Raw genomic sequence first — 20872 nt, 5'->3', positions numbered from 1 at the left:
CCAGTGCTATAAATAGCGCAGAATCTTAAATATTTCTTTTTGGTTTTACTTCAGAACTTTACTATGTTGAAATCCTAAAACGTTATGTACAGGTTTAAACAAAAAAACAAAATTTTTTGGTTACAACATTTGACCCACCTGTTTCTAAAAACTAAACAAAACAAACAAAAAAAAAGAAGTATAATTAATTTGTACAATTGATACATTAAATACAATGAAACAATTTTGGCATTAATCATTATAACGATGAGCCATCACACCACAAATCAATTACACATTATGCGACACACAAAAAAATTAGCGGGACACAGGAGGATTCAAAACAATGATTTAATCACAGTCGTTACAAGCACCTGCAGTGTCAGTGAGAAACAATCACTTTGGACTCATCTGTGTTTTGTACAAATGTAATCACAGTGCAGAAGCACACAGCCCTGAACAATTCACAACAAACCAAAGAGCTCTGAATGAGGCACCAGCAGCTCACCACCAGGAGAAAACAGTGGGGAAAAAGGGCTATAGTTTAGAAAAGCCTTGTTTTAAAAATAAAATAAAAATAAATCAACCAAAGATTTACTTGTTAAAATGCATAAAATAGTTCAATATTTGAGCATAAAATAATATTCTTCAGAATGTACACCAAAGAACAACTTTTGTATACCCCTTGATATATAAAAAGGAACTTTTGATTTCATCATGGGATTAAAAAAAAAAAAAAACATAATTCAGACTTTATATTGAGTTAAAATGTATATCTTGCAATTCTAAGTTCTAAGTAGAAAAGTCCGAAATGTGAGATATTAACTTGTCAGAACTGAGTCAGAATCATGAAAAAAGTCATAGTTACCTTTTCTACTTTTTATTCTGTGGTGAAAAAAAAAAAAAAAAAAAAAAAAAGATAACAAAGATGCAAATTCAGATTTTAAAGGAAAAAAGTCAGAATTGCAAGATGTATCTATTATCTATTAATTAAATTTAAACTTGAAAATAGTCATCATTTACTCACCCTCATGTCATTTCCAAACACATATTTTCTTTCTTCTATGGAATATAAAAAGAGGAAATTTAGCATAATGTCCATGCTGCTCTTTTCCATACAATGCAAGTAGATGATGACCAGAGGCTGCCAAGTTCCAAAAAAGGACAAAAAAGCACCATAAAAACACCATAAAAGTAGTCAACCCAGCTTTAAGTCCCTGAACCTCTTGTGTGTAGAAAAGACTGAAATTTAAAGGGAAACCTTGGTACTACGGTTTGCATGGCTTAATATAACATGAAAGTCTCTTACTAAAATATGTCATAGAAAACCCATGAAAGATTTATGGTATTTAAGAAATTCAGGGAAGATGCCTGTGGACAAATAAAACTTCTTGAAGACCCGTGTTTTTGTTCTCTCCACTTTAGCCCTGATGCCTTTGAGACTTTTAGTAGACCACAGCTACTAAAAGATCTTACAAACAAAGGGACAGGGACAAGAAACACTAGATGCCATCTTGGCTGGATGTAAACATGCCGACACTTGTCATGACGGCGCAGCCAAAGAAGGAGTTTCTCAGCGTGGACTTCACTCGAAACCCAAGGGCGTTTAGAAAAATCAGTGGCACATTTGGTTTAAGCCTATGGTGTATTTTTGTACACCATATATTGTAGTTGTGTATTTGAAGTTGTGTTGTGGTAAAAATAGCAACAGGTAGCGCCAGTAGCTCACTGAGTGCAACCATTTCATGTCATCAAAATAACGGCACCCCCCAAAAACGATGTATAAAACGATGTGGATTTTTTAAATAGTGTAAATCTTTTATGGGTTTTCTACTACATATTTCAGTATGAGTCATCATTTATGTCATTAAGCCATAGAAGTCTTAATACCCAGGGTTCCATTTAAGTTGTTATTCTCTGAAAATGTTGCTTGATAGTTATGTTCACTATTCACTTTCATTGTATAGAAATGAGCAATATGGACATTCTGCTACAAATAACAATTTTTACATTCTAAGGTTAAAAGAAAATGAAATGGGTTTCAAGACATGATAAATGATGACACCTTTTCATGTCTTTATGAGGCCATTAGTCCAGCATGCACAGTGAGTGCGCTCTAAACATACAGTGGAGAACAGTGCCGCAGGTCTTAACCAGTGGTAGTGTGACGCTGTCAAGACATCAATTGAGTCTTAGTCTGGCCTAATCTGTCATATCTTGTCAGTTCTTCGATAAAAAAAAATGCTAGGTGAGAGCATTTCACAGTGAAGCAAATAACATTCAGTGCAGCAGCATCCATCTCAACCCCTCATAACCTTTGGTGTCAGAATGAACCTTTGAATGTAGATACAGAATCAGCAGCTAACCGAGAGCTGGTGTCATTATGATAACAAGATCTCATGATCAAGACGACCCTACTGCCTCATTTACATTACGTCTTCGTAGAGAGGCGAAGATAGTCCTGCGAACCTGATTAGTTGTATCAGCCTCCAGAGTCAAATTCAGAAATTCATAACGTTCTGCCCTGAATCACCATCTCTGATATCACAGGCGCTGAATGAGTTCATATCTGAGCGTCACATCCGCAGTGTTTGTAGGATGAGAGGGAGGGATGTGTTCTCCATTCCCATTTAATGCATTTCACACTGCTGTTGCACAGTAAACAGGTCAAGTACACGCACACACGGCAACTCACCTACATCATCTGTTTTCACTGCACACACACACACACACACACACACACGGTAGTTAAAAAGTTATCAGAGTTGAGGAGTGTGATAAGAGGCTGCTTAGGCCTGGCACACACACACAGGAGGAGCTGAGGACACAGTGGCAAAGCCGGGGTGGGCGGTACAGAAAGGCAGCCTGGCATGAGATGGCTTTGCCCAGCTCAGATCAGATCAGGGCTGGACTGGATCCGTGAGTGAGAGTGAGGAGAAGAGGATAGTGGATGTTTTCATCGTACACCTCCTTTCCCTCTCTCTGCATCTGAAAAACAAGATACTGAAATTCAGAAGCAAAAAGATGACAGAAAAACTACACTACTGAATCAATAAGTCACACTCACATATACAGCTGAAGTCAAAACTTTACATACACCTTGCAGAATCTGCAAAATGTTAATTGTTTTACCAAAATAAGAGGGATCACACAAAATGCATGTTATTTTTTTATTTAATACTGACCTGAATAAGATATTTCACATAAAAGACGTTTACATATAGCCCACAAGAGAAAATAATGGTTGAGTTTATTAAAATGGCGCCGTTCAAAAGTTTACATACAGTTGATTCTTAATACTGTGTTGTTACCTGAATGATCCACAGCTGTTTTTTTAAGTGATAGTTGTTCATGAGTCCCTTGTTTGTCCTAAACATTTAAACTGACCACTGTTCTTCAGAAAAGTCTGTCAAGTCCCACAAATTCTGTGGTTTTTCAGCATTTTAGTATTTCAACCCGTTCCAACAATGACTGTATGATTTTGAGATCCATCTTTTCACACTGAGGACAACTGAGGGACTCATGTGCAACTATTACAGAAGGTTTAAACTCTCACTGATGCTCCAGAAGGGAACACGATGCAAGTACAATCAACTAAAAATAATGAGTTAATCCATGTACAACTTATAAATTAAAGTTGAAAACTGCTTAACTTATTTTGATGAGTTAAAAAAAACGTAAAAACGTTATCATAACGTATTGGTCACATCATTTTTTATAGCGCATTATTAATTAATCTATTAATTCATTTAAAAAAATATTTAAAAAATTTACTTCAAGCCTGTAATGACTCAAATACACCTTTTCTAAGACAAACATGTTAACATATGAATTAAAATTAATTTTAAGATTTTTTACAAGGTATGTCTGAGTTATTTTAAAGGCATTTTTCAAATATGATATCAGGACAGCTAAAGCCTCATTTAAATAATTATATTCCTCAAAAGAAAACCTTAAGTAGTTTGGCATATTTTATTTCATTACTATTTATCAGAAATAAAAAAATATTTTAACAATACTGAGCTGCTTCCTAAAGTTGTTCTAAATCAAAGTCATGTGGTGTGACCAACAAGCAGATATATGAAGGAAAAATAGGAAGCGATATCATAAAGACAAAATCATCATGACAAAAATAAACAAACAAAAGTCAAAAAGTCTCTTATAATAATCTGATAATTTGACATTTTTAAGGCACAGCAAGGTTAGTTAAAGCTGTAAAATGTCATGTAGTGCAACTACTTAACAGTGTTATTTTAGTATTATTTATGCACTATAGTGTTTTTTTTATTTAGATTTATATTTTTATATTTCCAGTTTTCATTTTAAGTTTTAGTAATTTTGTTATGTGCTTTTGTCATTTTTATTATTTATATAAGAAAGTAAGTTAAGAGTTTTTAAGAGTTGAGTTGTTGTTGTTATATTTATAATTATATTATTATTATATATTATTTATATTAGTTACAATAACAACGCTGCTAATATGCGATAATTTCCTTATCCAAAACCTGTAAAAAAAATAAATAAATAAATAAATAAATAATTCACTTTTAACACTTTACAATAAGGTTCATTAGTTAACTACATTAGTTAACATGAACTAAGTATGAACAATACTTCTACAGCATTTACTAATCTTAGTTAATGTTAATTTCAGCATTTACCAATGCATTATTAAAATCACAAGTTGTGTTTTTTGACATTAAGTAATGCACTGTGAACTAACATAAACAAACAATAAACAACTGTATTTTTATTAACTAACATTAACAAGGATTAATAAATAGTGTAATAAATGTATTCATTGTTTGTTCCTGTTAGTTAATACATTAACTAATATTAACAAACGACACTGTAAAGTGTTAACAAATTACTTTAAAAAATAATTTAAAGAAATAAATACTTTTTGAAAATAATAATTAAGATTTGGGTTGATAGGGTTTGACACATCAGCCCCAATGTTCAAATAAAACTCACTCTGTTGCTCTCACAACTGTTCTGACAAATTAGAGCAAGAACATTCTATTTCTGCTACATTTCACTTAAAAAAAGTTCCCGTGATATGCCCTTCACTATTCGAATGTGCAGTGCAAAAACTCCCTCTAACAAACAAGGACAAGCAGCAAGAATCCCACTAACTGCTTGATAATGGCCCGCTTAGAGTAGAGGTGTCTGCAGAGAGAATGTCACGCAGCCTTGCTGTACAATATGCCCTGTGGGTCTGCTTTTCTGCCACCGTCTGAGCTCTAGAGTTGTGGCAGTACACTCAGTGCACTGCCAGTCTCTTCTGCCCTGGAGCTCAGCCCTGTCCCAACCAATCAGATCCTCTGAAATCCCACACACTCCGCCAGCACTTAGAAAGAGAAACGTGCAGTTGATTTATGAAAACAAGATCCCTCCAAACAGCAAACACAATGTACTGGAGTAAAATATACTGAAGTAGGTCACAGTCAGTACCACCACGTTTCCAACATATACAGATTACACTAACACATCCATCATGCTAAAGTTTTATCATTCACATTTTAAACCGAAAGGCCTTACCAAAAGGAAAGTTATAAACAGTATCACTGATGTATCTAAGCATCCTCCTTTGGCTTCGAACAGAAAATAAACCATTACCAATGAACGTTAAATCTGTATGAACACCATTAAGAGATTCCCATATGGATACACGCTCTCCTTCTGTCTTACTCTAACATTCACCTCATCATCTCTGTGGCTTGAGATAAAATAAAAACAGATAAAAGGCCGCTCTCTTGCCCTTGATGTGCGTTATCTCTCTCTCCACCCCTCGACACAGCAGCCAATGTTTGAACCCGTGACCTCTCTGTAATCGGGGCAGCCAGCCGACCAACACTAAGCCCAATGCGAGGACCGACACATTCACACCAACCCAGACATGTGAGAGTGCAGTGCAAGGGAGGATAAGTTTAAATCACCTGATGGTACCCTGCAACGTACACTTTGAACCATAGGGAGCATATATGTTCTGTCTTAGTGTTGGAAAGGTTACTTTGGAAATATAATAGGTTACAAATTACAAGTTACCCTATTTAAAAGGTAGTAAGTAGTGCAACTATTTCAATTACTTTATTAAAGTAATGAAACTGATTACATTTGATTACTTTTCAAATTTTACATTTTATTTACATTTAGTCATTTAGCAGATGTTTTTATCCAAAGCGACTTACAAATGAGCACAATAGAAGCAATCAAAGTAACTTTCAAAATAATTAATCTCTTGAATTAAAATTATAATTTATTTTCAAAGCACAGTCACCAAAAAATCTGATTTTAGCACCTCTTTTTACTTTGAGATTGTTCTGAGGTTAAATACACTTAAAATCATAACAAGAAATAGTAAATATTAATACAATAAGTATTCAGATGTAACCCCCATTATAATCGTTAACATTTTCACAAGTAACTGTAATTTAATTACATTTTTTTCTCAGCATTCTCATTTATTTTGTAATTAAATTACATAACACTGTTATATGTAACTAGTTACTCCCCAACACTGTTCAGTCTGAAGAGCACTGTAAACAGCACAAGAAATAAGCATGCATTGATACATTACACTCTGAAGAGAGAAATTTACCTTAGACATTTAATGTCATTTTAGTACTACATGAAGTGTGAAAAGGAGTTATTGAGCTTAATTCACCTCAGCATTCTACACAATTGTTTGCACTTCAGTTCTAAAGAGCAAATTTATTTGATGAAATGTCAGCCACTTTTGATCAATTTAATGTATCCTTGATATCTATATTTATACCAAACACTTCTCACCTGCCATGACTGAAGTTCCGTAGACTGTTCCGTATGAATGAATTTTGTTAAGTTAGATGAACAAAATATATACAGTTGAGCTCAAAAGTATGCTTCCCCCTTTACATCCCCTTGATTCTTAATACTGTGTTGTCACCTGAATGATCCACGGCTGTGTTTTTTTTTTTGTTTAGTGATATTTGTTCATGAGTCCCTTGTTTGTCCTGAACAGTTAAACTGCTTGCTGTTCTTCAGAAAAATTCTTCAGGTCCCACAAATTCTTTGGTTTTCCAGCATTTTTGTGTATTTGAACCCTTTTCAGCAATTACTGTATGAGTCTGAGATTCATCTTTTCACACTGAGGACAACTGAGGGACTCATATGCAACTATTACAGAAGGTTCAAAGGCTCACTGATGCCTCAGAAGGAAACATGATGCATTAAGAGCCGGGGGTGAAAACTTTTGAACAGAATGGAGATGTATACATTTTTCTTATTTTGCCTAAATATTATATTTTTTCATTTAACACTGCCCTTCAGAGACTACAGAAGATACTTACATGTTTCCCAGAAGGCAAAATAAGTTAAATTTACCCTGATCTTCAAATATCAAAGGATTTTTCTCAAGAACAGCAGGCAGTTTAACTGTTCAGGATAAACAAGGGACTCATGAACAACTATCACTAAACAAAAAAACACAGCTGTGGATCATTCAGGTAACAACACAGTATTAAGAATCAAGTGTATGTAAACTTTTGAACTGGGTCGTTTTTATAAATTCAACTATTATTTTCTCTTGTGGACTATGTGGACTATCTCTTATGTGTACTATCTTATTCAGCTCAGTTCTAAATAAACAATAACATGCATTTTGTATGATGCCTCTTATTTTAGTAAAATAATTAACATTTTTAATGATACTGAAAGGGGGATGAAAACTTTTGACCTCAACTGTAGATATGTTTAGCATCAAGTAAACACTATGTAGGGAGCTTATGAATTAGAACACTGCACATGGAAGTCAGGATTGAGGAACAGAGAGAGTGAGTGATTGAGAGAGGCCGGAAGGAAAGAGAGAGCATGAGAGAAAGTGTTAGAGAGTGATATAGCAAAGAAGCTTAGAAAGAGAGAGAGAGAGAGGAAGGGGAAAAAGGCAGCGAGCTCGCAAAGGTGAAAAGTTTAACAAGCAAAGCTGTTCCTCCTGATCACAGCCTGCTAATCAGCTTCATGGGTGGCTGGATAAATCGGCTCCTACTTTTTAATCGCACGGCTGCCAAGATGCAAGTCATTTATTTTATTGCTGCTTTTCCCTCCCTCTCCTCGTTCCCCCTCAGCCTGCTTTCTGCAACGAGGAGAGCGAGAGAAAGCACCGGATGAAACGGACAACCGGATGCTCGCGCTACAGGCCCCAGAAATGGATAGATTCGGGTGTTAAACGCGCCGAGAGCAGATACGGCCAGACAGACAGCTGGAAGTTGGGGAGGATGTAGAGAGATTAAGTTAATATGTGTATGTATATGTGTGGGTGTGAACGGGGGATGTCTGAATTAAAATTCATGACTCTCTTCACAACCATTTGAGTAACAAGATTAAGATGGCCGAGTAGAAAATAGCTGCATTATCAGGCGGCTTGCAGTCCTCCAGCTGCTGGTGCTCTATTCCAGAACAGTGGGGATAAGAGGATAACACACAGCCCCCTCGCCACGTCCCCACACCGCTGAGAGCCCCATCCGCGGCCGGCCTGCGCTGGGCCGCCTGCACACACGGGAGGGAGGGAGGAAAGGAGGAGATTTAGGGTCTTAAAGGAAACACTTCAATCTCCAAGACATCAGAGGCTGGCTGGAGGTGAGGAGCGACAGACGACCGTACGTGTACGTCCGGGAGGGGCCCGTAGACGCTGCTATAATAGAAGCCTGTGATTTGGGCTTCTGAAGGAGGTGGGGCATGTGATCTATTGTCTGCCGTGCTTTTCTTTGTGCGCTTCGTTCCTTACGTGCGCACACTCGCAGGGGGCAGGGTGTTCATCAGAAGATAAGAAAGAGGAATTAATCACTTTGAGATATGATGAGGGCACTTCAGCTCGCCCCTCGTATCACACTCACAGCTGCGTGAACCGACGGAAAACCGAGAGTAAAGACGCACGCACACAGGCGCGAACAGCGGGACTCTTGACTCAGCTATCTCGGCCCCTCGCTGCTCATGTCATTATCCGCACAGAAACACAGTAGGTGGTCGGGCTCAAAAAGACCCCGTTAAGACTTCAGGTGCATCGGGGCAACGCGAGGGAAAGGTGAACGCATTAGCTAGTTGTGTGTGTGCAAATGGGCAAGAGTGACACCATTTTGACTCATCTGGACAATACTTAAAGGTGCTGTGAGCGATTTCACACATTTTGCTCGCTTCCAATACTGAATGCATTTGCCGCCTGTAGTTTCAGCCATGTGGCCTTTCTGCAAACCTGCAAAATGGTTCACAGGCAGAGGGGATTTCTGGTTGGCTATAAATAAAACCATAGCTCAATGTGTGAATACACTACACTAGTCGGAATACTTACTTAGCTAACTTAGTAAATGCTTACAAATGACTCAGGATCACACACTGTCAGTCTTTCTAAAGTCATTCCAAACACAACAAACTTACACAGAAACATGTGCCTCGTTGCTAGAAGACACATGACAAATGAAAACAATATGTGTTCTAAAATTGGTTCAAAATATCAAACATGTTTTATATTCTCTGACTGAATATAATCATAGTATGTAAATTGAAGTCTGTACAAAGTTTGATGGGTTGAAGTTCTAAGTTGCAGTTTAACTGCAGTTTCACATCCCAATTTAAAATTTTTGAAAAAGAGGCATAATAACACAAATACGCTAGAGATACAAATGAAACTCATTTTTCAGATACAGTAAGTTTAATTAACATGTAGGCTATACATTTATTTAACATTTTTTGGTTAACATTAATGATCATTTAATCAGGAATGCTGTCCCTTTAAGATGGAAGGCATGCATGTAATACTGACGCATTCAGTTTTTACTCACCTGTTTACGTTCACTTAAGCCATAACTTACATTTACGTGAAACACTCGCATTTGGACTACTGTGTGTGCATTTGAGCACTGAGAACTTGTGTAAGTTTGTTGTTATATACCAGTGGTTATATAGGCTAATTATGCTATCTTTATAACAACTTGTTTACCACATTCTTCATTCTTTCAAGCAGACATATTTATTTATATAAATTTAGATTCATCTTTATTAGGGCTACTAAATTCAGTCAAGAGCAGTGAGTGATTTTGTCTTTCTTTTGTTGATTGATTAACATCAATGCCACAGACAATAGCAACTAAATTAGGCTGCTGTCCCTTTAAAACCGAATGCAATGTATTGATACGTGTCCGATATTCTCCGAACTGTTTACATTCACCCAGGAAGTAAACGAGTATGTTTATGTAAATACTCCGTTCATGAATATGAGTATTTCTACGTTCATGAGACACAAAAGAGTATTTATGCGCTGTGTGAGAGGCACTGCTTCAGTGTCTGCGCTCAGAAAACTGAACCGAATTGACTTCTCTTTTACATCGTCAAATTTATCCACATCTGCTCTTCTCTTACTCACAGATATTCACATTTGTGAACATTTTATGAGACGTGCAGCATATGTATGCTAGCTTTTGTCCTGCCGGATAAATCAATAGGCTATGATACAGTTAAAATGTACAGATCTAACCTCCTAACCACGCAGCAGATTCGTTCTGAATGAATCTCTTCCCAAATCTACCTGAACATTTTTGTCTCGTTTTTATTCGTTGACATAAAGGTCAACAGATTCTCATCATAGTTCTGTGATTCTGTAATTTTCTAAAAAAAAAAAAAAAATTACAGTAGCTTTTTGAACCAGGGTTAGGGTTAGGGTTAGGGTTTAGACAAATAACTAACCACGCGTGATGTTTCCAATGTGATTACATAACTCGTCAAGCATTCCAGAGCTAGTGCAAGATGAGCATTTGTGGTTAAAAAGTATATAAATGTTTGAAGCTGCACTGAAACTGCAATTTGGACCTTCAACTTGTTGGGTGCCAGTAAAGTCCACTACATGGAGAAAAATCCTGGAATGTTTTCCTCAGAATCCTTAATGTCTTTTTGAATGAAGAAAGAAAGACATGAACATCTTGGATGACATGGGGAATTATCAGGAAATTTGTATTCTGGAAATGAACTAATCCCTTAATAATATTATTTCCTTAAATTCATGTTTGGTACTTTAATTGAAATTCAATTTCAGGAGTTTAACAGGAATTTTAAAGGAATTTACTCTTTCTAATGATTTCTGCAGCAAAATGGTGGTTGCATTTAGAGCATCACAATGTTGTCTAACCAAGTGTTTCACTAGATAAGAACAACGCTGCAAGAAAAAATTGGAGAAAATGGAAAAGATACTGGTAATTTTCTGCTAGGACATTATCTGTTTACAAACAGATTTATTTTCACCCTAAAACACAACACGGTACAATGTGTAATTCAAAATATGTCACCGGTCAGTATGGAACTCTACTTCAATATTAACAGTACATTGGGCTGTATTTTTATGGGCTTATGTAAGGGATTAAAACTTTCCACTTTAGCTGCTGTATTAGGTCTGTTCATGCTTATTAGGGGGAAAAATTAAGAAAAAAAAAAAACTCTTTTTCCACTCTAGGGCTTCTATGTAACACCATAATTCTGCATTTCTCTCTCTCCTTTTCTCTTCTCGATTGACGGCTCTAAATTCAAACACTCTTTCCTTGGTAGCCACAATGACCCCTCAGCGTTTTTCTGCCCAGCCATGTCCATCACTTCAGAAATAAAGTTCCAATCACTCAGCTCTAGAGTCCCGCTGACAGGCCCATTTTCTTCAGGCATGGGCAGGGCCGCCACTGTTAGGCCTGTGGGGCATAATGGGTCCTCACAGCTTCTTCGGTAACCAAAAATGGCAGCCGTGGCTGTGCTATCGGTGCCAGTTAACCAGCTGGATGGCACTGCTGCTTTGACCTGGGTACGGTATTTTGTGCTTTCAGGCAGGGGGAAAGGAGTTGCACCCCGTCCCATTCATTTAGAATTTCTCAGAAAGACAGCTTTTGAGTTCTAAGAGTCCATTTAGCGCTTAAGCTTACAGACTCCCTGTTCCTGTTCCTGCTGACATAGCATACTGTACTTCAGCGAAACATTCAAAATACAAATTTAGAACACAAAGGCGGTGGCAAATGCAGTCACACTTAAAACTTTGATTTTCAACTTTTTGACACTTTAAAACATTTACACACGCTCACATATACAATAAAAGCCACATACACATATTATACACACCTTCAGGTGAAGGTCCCACAAGTGTGAGTCGTAGTTGTCATAGCGACACACTCTCAGGCCTGTGCTTTCTGCCAGTCTGCAGAATTCTGCCAGTGTATCTCCTCTGGTAGGGGCAAATACTAGAGCTGTGCCCTAAAGAGACAAAACACAAACATACACAGTGTAGAGACACTTTACTAGTGTTTCACTTCACCATTAACAAATTGTGCATTTGGTAGCGCAATTAAAAGTAAACGATAATGTGTGTTACAAGCTCACATCAAAATACTCTCTCATTAACCTAATAATGACACTAATACTAGTCAATTTCACAAACAATTATAAAGAAGTGGCAAGTAACACACTGAATTAAATCTAAAAAAAAATGTAAGTAGAAAGGCTGAAATATTTTTTTATTGGAGTACATTTGGTACATACTTCATACTTCAATCATTTTTTATATGCATATCTTTTATTATCACTTTTTTTCAGACTGTAGACATGGCAGTAATTTTTTCTTCTCACATATTGCTATAATAATAATAATAACATTTCTAATAACATTTCTATAATAATAATAGTAATAATAATAATAACATTTCTAATAATAATAACAATAATAATAAATATTATTTTTTCTATTGTCATACTCAACATCACTCTGACTTGCTAAAAACTGATTTTTTTTTTTTTGCTAAATCAATCGTAATAACAACATTTGTTGTTGTTACAATAATAATAATAGTAATAATAATAAATATTCTTATTTCTATTATCATACTCAACATTACTCTGACTTGCTAAAAACTGATTTTTTTTGCTAAATCAATCATTTCATGTATTGCTATAATAATAATAACAATAACAACATTTACTGTTGTTATAATAATAATAATAGTAATAATAATAAATATTTATTTCTATTGTCATACTCAACATTACTCTGACCTTGCTAAAACCAGATTTTTTTTTGCTAAATCAATCATCTCACATATTGCTATAATCATAATAATAATAAATGTTTTTACTACTAATAATAATGGTATGGTTATAATAATAATAATAGTAAATAATAATAATAATAATAATAATAATAATAATAATAATTATTATTATTATAAATATAATTTACACACTATTACTCCGCCCTTGCTAAAAAAACCCCTCATTTTTGCTAAATCAAACTTCTCACATATCGCTCTAATAATAATATTTATAATAAACATATTTATAATAATAATAATAATCATCATCATCATTATCATCATCATCATCATCATCGTCGTCATTATATAAGACATATTATTATTATTATTATTATTATAAATATAATTTACACACTATTACTCCGCCCTTGCTAAAAAAACCCCTCATTTTTGCTAAATCAATCTTCTCACATATCGCTCTAATAATAATATTTATAATAAACATATTTATAATAATAATAATAATCATCATCATCATTATCATCATCATCATCATCATCGTCGTCATTATATAAGACATACATAAAATATTATTAATAAAACTATTAATAAATAATAACTGATTTTATTTATTTATTTAGTTAGTTAGTTAGTTAGTTAGTTAGTTGGTTGATTCCCCTACAAAGACTAAATACTGTTGCTCCCGTCTGCTTGGTAAAACAATGAAAAACGGGGTGAAGTAGTACGATAGTTGGGACACCTGTTTGAATACAAAATATGTCTCTTTTAAACCAAACTGCAAAAAACAAACGGCTATAAATGGCCTAGTAATTTACCAAATAAAGGAAAAAATTAGCAGGTGGATTTTAATCCCTCAAATGAAAATTTGTGGTAGACTCCGGTATGCTTTTAGCGTGGGGGATGAGCTCTGTTCTCTATCCGGTCCAGCTCATCTTCTGCGTCTCAAAGCCCACTTGCCGTCCGTGTCGGTTTGCATCATTACATTCTATTTGATTTCTCCCAGGTATTATATTAGATAATAAACAAAAAGATTAAAGCTCACCTAATCCAATCAATGGCTGGAAGCGCATCCCCTCTCTTTATAGATCAACAAGCCCAGACCAACCAGGCAAGCTAAGAGGATTACCCAAAGGTTCAAAGTTTCTTTGAAATCCTTCGGTTTTAAATATTATTTCATATTTTGTTCATATTATTGCTTTAATTAAATGGGCAACGACACAAGTGAAACAAACAACTACTAATATGAGAACAGGATCATCTCAATACAACAGATGTTTTCGTTTTTCATAAGCTCCATACGGGACGCACGCCGAAAGCACACACGTACACAAAAACGAGCATATCTACAGATGTGTTAATCAGCTGTGTATGCTGGCCGGATGGTCCGCTGGCATTTTACAATAACAAATTAGAGTCATTAGGAGGAAAATTAATTGGTTTCAATAAATCGCCTCAAACATTTGGTCAGCAGTGTTGTGGGAGAAAATCATAACAATAAATCTGTCTTACCCCGTTTCCACTCAATGAGCCAGGAAAACAAAGCATTTTCATTTACTGAGGGAGTGATTGTTTTGACACATTATTATTACCTGACTACGAGAATTCATATTTCAAGTTTTAACAATTACTAACAGGCTTCAACTTTTTTTCCTTTTTGTTATATTGAGGTCACTTGTCTTGGAAACTTTTACTATATTGTCAAATTATTGCTGCCACCTTGCTGCCAAATGCTTTGTGGATTTTGTACAGACCGTAAAATATGCAAAACCTTAAAATTATAATCATAAAATATTGCATTTATTTATTTATTTATTTATTAAACAAATGTATACTATATTAAAAACTATATATTTTTAAACAGAGTAAAACTCTCTCCCTCACACACACAGAACACCACAGCCCTTAACATATAAAGAAAAAATATCAAAGACAATTCATGAAAAACCTTAAAGATAAATACAAATCCGTTGTTATCTTTGAAGTGTTCTTCATTTGCTGTTCAGGGTCTTACATCAAGAGGGCATGAAAAAGGACTTGTGGGTCTTATGATTAGTGCAGTGCATAAAATAGATGAGATGACCCAATCTAAGTTGCACATAATAAGTATTAAAGTATTACATGATATTAATCCTGCCATTCCATTACTCGCTCAATCACTGCATGCCAACTAATTACTGAGAGTCCACACACACACACATACACACACACACAGTCACTTACATCAGGTCGCAGTAATCTTCTTAGTGCATCAACCAGACTGCTTCTGTACTGGTCAAGAAACAGACTAAGAGAAAAAGAGAAACACAGAAAAACCAGAAAGATTAGAATGCATTGCAACGATAATGGTTCCAGATAAAGCAGCAGGCTGTTTATTTTCACTGTTTGCGAATAAATCCACCAACACTGCAAAAAAAAAAAAAAAAAAAAAATGACTGCTTGCAGATGTAGATGCTCTTTTTTTCCTCAGATGTGAACAAATTTTGTTTCAGTGGCGTGACAGCATTCAAATCAAAGGTAAAACACACATGCTAGCAGAGATGAACAATCAAGGAAGTATCAGGTGGCGTTAATATGATACATACTAATACAAAGCAACAGAAACAGAAAAACCCTTCACTGACACATACAATGACATACAGTATATGCATATTTCATACAAATACATACCATCACAGGAATAACTTACACTTTAAAATACATTCAAATAGAAAACAAGTGTTTTAAATTGTAATAATATTTTACAATATTATTGCCTTAGAAGTTATATATGGAAGCCCAAATTCACCACTGAATAAAAAAAAAAAACGTTACTGCAACTTTTTAAGTTCACAATTCCTTTCATCTCGCAATTCTGACTTTTTCATTCTCGGAACTATAAGATATAAACTCACAATTGCGAGTTATAAAGTCAGAAATGCATGATATAAACTCGCAGTTGTGAGTTATCAATTCAGATTTGCATGATAAAAACTCGCAGTTGCAAATTATAAAGTCAGAATTATGAGATATAAACTCACAATTGCGAGTTATAAAGTCAGAACTGCGATATAAACAATATAAAAATCGCAATTCAGACTCTCATAAATGAGTGGTTTAAACGTGCAGTTGAGAGTTATAGATTCAGAATTGCATGATAAACCTCACAACTGCAGTTTATAAAGTCAGAACTGTGATTTAAACTCACAATTCAGACTTTTTCTCAGAAATGCATGACATAAACTCACAATTGCGAGTTATAAAATCAGAATTGCGAGATACAGACTTACAGTTCTGACTTTTTCTCAGAATTGCGTGATAAAAACTCGCAGTTGCAAGTCATAAAGTCAGAATTATGAGATATAAACTCACAATTGCGAGTTATAAAGTCATAACTGCGATATAAACTCACAATTCAGACTTTTTCTCAGAAATGCATGACATAAACTCACAATTGCGAGACTTACAGTTCTGACTTTTTCTCAGAATTATAAAATCAGAATTGCGAGATACAGACTTAACAGTTCTGACTTTTTTTTCTCAGAAATTGACATAAACTCACAATTGTGATAAAAATCAGAATTGCTACAGACTTACAGTTGCAAGTCATAAAGTCAGAATTATGAGATATAAACTCACAATTGCGAGTTATAAAGTCATAACTGCGATATAAACTCACAATTCAGACTTTTTTCTCATAAATGCATGATTTAAACTTGCAATTGAGAGTTATAAATTCAGAATTGCGTGATAAAACCTCACAACTGCGATTTATAAAGTCAGAACTATGAATAAACTCGCAATTCAGACTTTTTTTCTCAGAAATGGATGATTTAAACTCGCAATTGTGAGTTATAAATTCAGAATTGCGTGATAAAACCTCACAATTGCGATTTATAGTCAGAACTGCGATATAAACTCGCAATTCAGACCTTTTTTTTGCATGCATGAAACTCGTAATTGCGAGATTAAGACTCACAATTCTGACTTTTTCTCAGAATTGCATGATTAAAAACTCGCAGTTGCAAGTTATAAAGTCAGAATTGTGAGATATATACTCATAATCTGACTTTTTTCTCTGAATTGTGATATAAACTCACAACTGCGAGAAATAAAGTCAGAATTGGCAAATTTTTCTCACAAGTGTGAGTCTGCAATCTTGCAATTCTGACTTTTTTCTTGCAAGTCTGACACACAATGACCTTTTATTTTTTTTTTTTTTATTCAGTGCCGGAACAGGCTTCCACAGTTAATACTTGTTTCAAAAACCAAAAATTCTTCATTATTCCATATCTTTGGCTGGCATATATACACATTGTTCTTTCATGTATAGAATGTTAATTAAACAACATTCTATTATTTAATAACATTCCGAGTATCCTAACTGTCACCTTTCATCAGCTGAATGCATTTGTTTGTACATATTATGCTTTCTTCCCTATTTATAACACTACAGCTGTTTTTCAAAGAGTAAACCATACTCCAAATTGAATTTAGTTTTTACTAGCAAAATAGTCCATTTAACTCTAACTATGCTAAAACACTGCTCTCCTCTGCTAGGGTTCAAAGGTCAGAGTCAGGTTAATTAAACCTTATTTTTGTAATCTCACTTGCCATTTCTAGCGGTCACGAGTCTGATGGCTCGAAGCGTTTCATTAGCACTTCAACTTTTGACCCTGTGTTTTGGGTGGAGTAGGTCAGTCTGGACAATAGAGGGTGAGTTTAGGGGTGAGAGTGCAGGAATGCCACATTGGCCTTGACAGGGTACGTCAAACAAAACCCTTCCCAAATTACCAATGGTACTTCCTCTTTACTTCCATATATTGACCTGTCAGTGATGTAATACTGTAATCATTCTTTCTCCTTTCATTAAAAGTATTTTCTGTTTATTAAAAATCTAATGACCATCCACAACAGCACCAGCAGCATGCCAGAGCTTTGGGCCGCAAGATTTGATTGTTGGGATTACTGTCGTCATTCTCACAAGCGGTTAACTGACATTCAAATCCCACTCTCTTGCCTCGCCTGTGTGAACAGTGCATTTACAATGCTATAAATAGAAGTGTGGTAGCATATTACAGAAGTACGTAACTCTAAACGAAACCTTACAAAGCTTGTCTTGAAATATTTTTGGCTATGGTAATCTGAAGGTGATGGTAGTAAGATTAAAACATGGGTGGGGTTTAATACTTGATCTGACCTAATCCAGAGTGCATTAACCTTATCCCCTCAATGAAACCTAAAGTGAAGGCAGATAAATGACTCATAAAAATCATACCATCAGTAGGAGCTTACGCTAAGATGACTGACATTATTGATGATTAGAGAGAAAACCCTTTTTATGTGATGTTTTCACAGATATAACATTTCCGTCATGTTTCTTGGATGCTTGATGGCTTGATTTTTTAATCATTTATTTTTTAAATAATTTTTTTAATTAGATTTTTATTACATATTGTTTTTATTTACTTAATTTAATCTAGATTTTTTTCTTTTTGTGTACAAACTACATTTAAACATAAACCTTAAGGTTAAAAAGTTTTAAAATCATACAAATCATTTGAGTCAAGTATGTATGGAAGCCTATTTCCGCCACTGAATAAAAAAAATAAAATAATAATTATCTTACAATTCTGACTGTTTTTCTTGCAGTTGCAAGTTTACATCTCGCAATTCTGACTTTTTTCCTCAGAACTGTGACATATGAACTTGCAAAAAAAAGTCTGAATTGCAATTAAAAAAAAAAAAAAAAAAAAAAAAAAAAGAGATGCTCCAGAAGGAAAAATGATGCATTAAGAGCCAGGGGGTGAAAACTTTTTGAATTTAAAGATCAGGGTAAATTGAACTTATTTTGTCTTTTGGGAAACATGCAAGTTTATTTTGTAGCATCTAAAGGTCAGTATTAAATGAAAAAAAAGATATTTAGGCAAAATAAAAAAAATACATATCTTCAAGTACACATCTTCATTCTGTTCAAAAGTTTACACCCCTGAGTCTTAATGCAACGTTTTTCCTTCTGGAGCATCAGTGAGTGTTTGAACCTTCTGAAATAGTTGCATATGAGTCCCTCAGTTGTCCTCAGTGTGAAAAGATGGATCTCAAAACCATACAGTGATTGTTGGAAAGGGTTCAAATACATAAAACTTCTGAAAAAACGAAGAATTTGTGGGACCTGAAGGATTTTTCTAAAGAACAGTGGGCAGTTTAACTATTCAGGACAAACAAGGGACTTATGAACAATCATCACTAAACAAAAAACAAAAACAGTGGATAATTTAGGTAAGAATCAAGTGTATGTAAACTTCTGAATGGGGTCATTTTCGTAAATTCATAAATTCAAAATCTTATTCTGGTGAGTACTAAATAAAAATTAACATGCATTTTGTACTGTATGATCCCTCCTATTTTGGTAAAATAAACATTTTGCAGATTCTGCAAGGTGTACACAAACTTTTGACTTCAACAGTATATATAAATTCACATATTCTCACAGCCATTCTCATTGGTTTGTTTGTTTGTTTAATATCGATTCACTAATTGAGCTGACTAAAATTTTACAAAGCTTCAAACCTTGAAATCACAAACTGTACAGAAATCCACACTGAAATGCTGTGAATGATGTGGCCAATTTATCTAAACGACATCTAAATAACTGGTAAATTATACCATTTTTCAGAGCTATTGGAAAAATTATTGACCAGTCCCATTTGGTTGCTATTTTTAAAGCACTTTTATGTGTTGCTTTATTTTTTTCCTGTGTGCTATTATTCTAGTTAAAAGGTCTAAACAATACCGCTAGGCAGGTGACAAAATATCATATTTAGGTGGTTAAGGTGAGGTGCTCTAAAAATACACAGACGTAAATAAATCTTTCTCTCACTATGTCTTAGACGAAAAAAAAAACGCACAAAATATGCCTGCACTGGCACTAGCAAGTTCAACAAAGGGGCAAAGTAAACAAGAAAAGGTGATAGAAAGAAATCAGACTAAATAACTTTAAAAACTAAAATAAACAAGCACAAAAGCTTTTATCTTGAGTCCACAGACACAGGAAGCTTAGAGGAAGCCGAGATGCCAAGCTCTTAGTCAATCACTACAGCAGTGATCGCAACGAGACCGCTGCAAGAATTCACACGAGCCGCCTAAATTACACTGCAAGTGTGTTTGTGTAGTGCTTCAGTGTTTTGAGTGTGTGTGTATGTACTGTAAAGCAGTAGTATAAACCAGGGATCACAAGATACATGCACTCTCACAATCGGTTCAGTTGCTGTGGGAGGTCACAAAACATTTGCCATTTCATAGATAGCAATGTTTCAATAAAGTTTTTTTTTTTTACTCAAATTCAACAAACATGATTACACAAGAATTGTTTTCACCTAAGAGAACCTCACACATATTGTATAGAGATTCACCTGTTAGTGTCAGGCACCCATCGCCATGGGAACTGCTGGAGGGATCAAGTGGAGGATACTGATGACTGATTCACTTATCATGGAGCACGGCTGACTGCTCCTTCACGTGCTTGACCCTAGCCTGGTGTTACTGCGATTCCAACCAAGGATCTAAGTGATGGGATACACTGTGTTTTTCCAGAGTGCCATTCCATAGCACTTTAAAACAGACTCCCTGTGAGCATGTTTATATGTAGACACTATAGAAACGGAGCTGAACTGAAATGGGCTATACTTAAAACCTCCATTATAAAGTCATTAACACACATTATATAATGTATATGAAACTTAAAATATCAGTAGTTCATTGACATTCATTATGAATGCAAATGAAAACACTGAATAAAAGTCTTTAGATATTTCTACTTGGACATACATTAACATACATTTGCAAAGTGAAGCTAGATGTCAGGCCAA

At 35.0% G+C, this 20872-nt stretch overlaps 1 protein-coding gene across 1 annotated transcript in view; it reads right to left on the bottom strand.

Moving 5' to 3' along the window:
- Nucleotides 1-875: 875 nt before the first annotated feature.
- camkmt (calmodulin-lysine N-methyltransferase) overlaps nucleotides 876-20872 on the bottom strand; it is a 136343-nt gene continuing 116346 nt past the window's right edge. Inside the window, exons 9-11 of the mRNA XM_051126799.1 lie at nucleotides 15249-15312; nucleotides 12103-12234; nucleotides 876-2967 (exon numbers count right to left, since the gene is read on the bottom strand). Coding sequence (XP_050982756.1) covers nucleotides 2875-2967; nucleotides 12103-12234; nucleotides 15249-15312 — 289 coding nt within the window. The 3' untranslated portion in view covers nucleotides 876-2874. The remainder of the gene's footprint in view (nucleotides 2968-12102; nucleotides 12235-15248; nucleotides 15313-20872) is intronic.

This window comes from Labeo rohita, chromosome 13 (assembly GCF_022985175.1).
Source record: "Labeo rohita strain BAU-BD-2019 chromosome 13, IGBB_LRoh.1.0, whole genome shotgun sequence".
NCBI classification, from domain to species: domain Eukaryota; kingdom Metazoa; phylum Chordata; class Actinopteri; order Cypriniformes; family Cyprinidae; genus Labeo; species Labeo rohita.
This window is presented reverse-complemented; position numbering and strand designations above follow the sequence as displayed.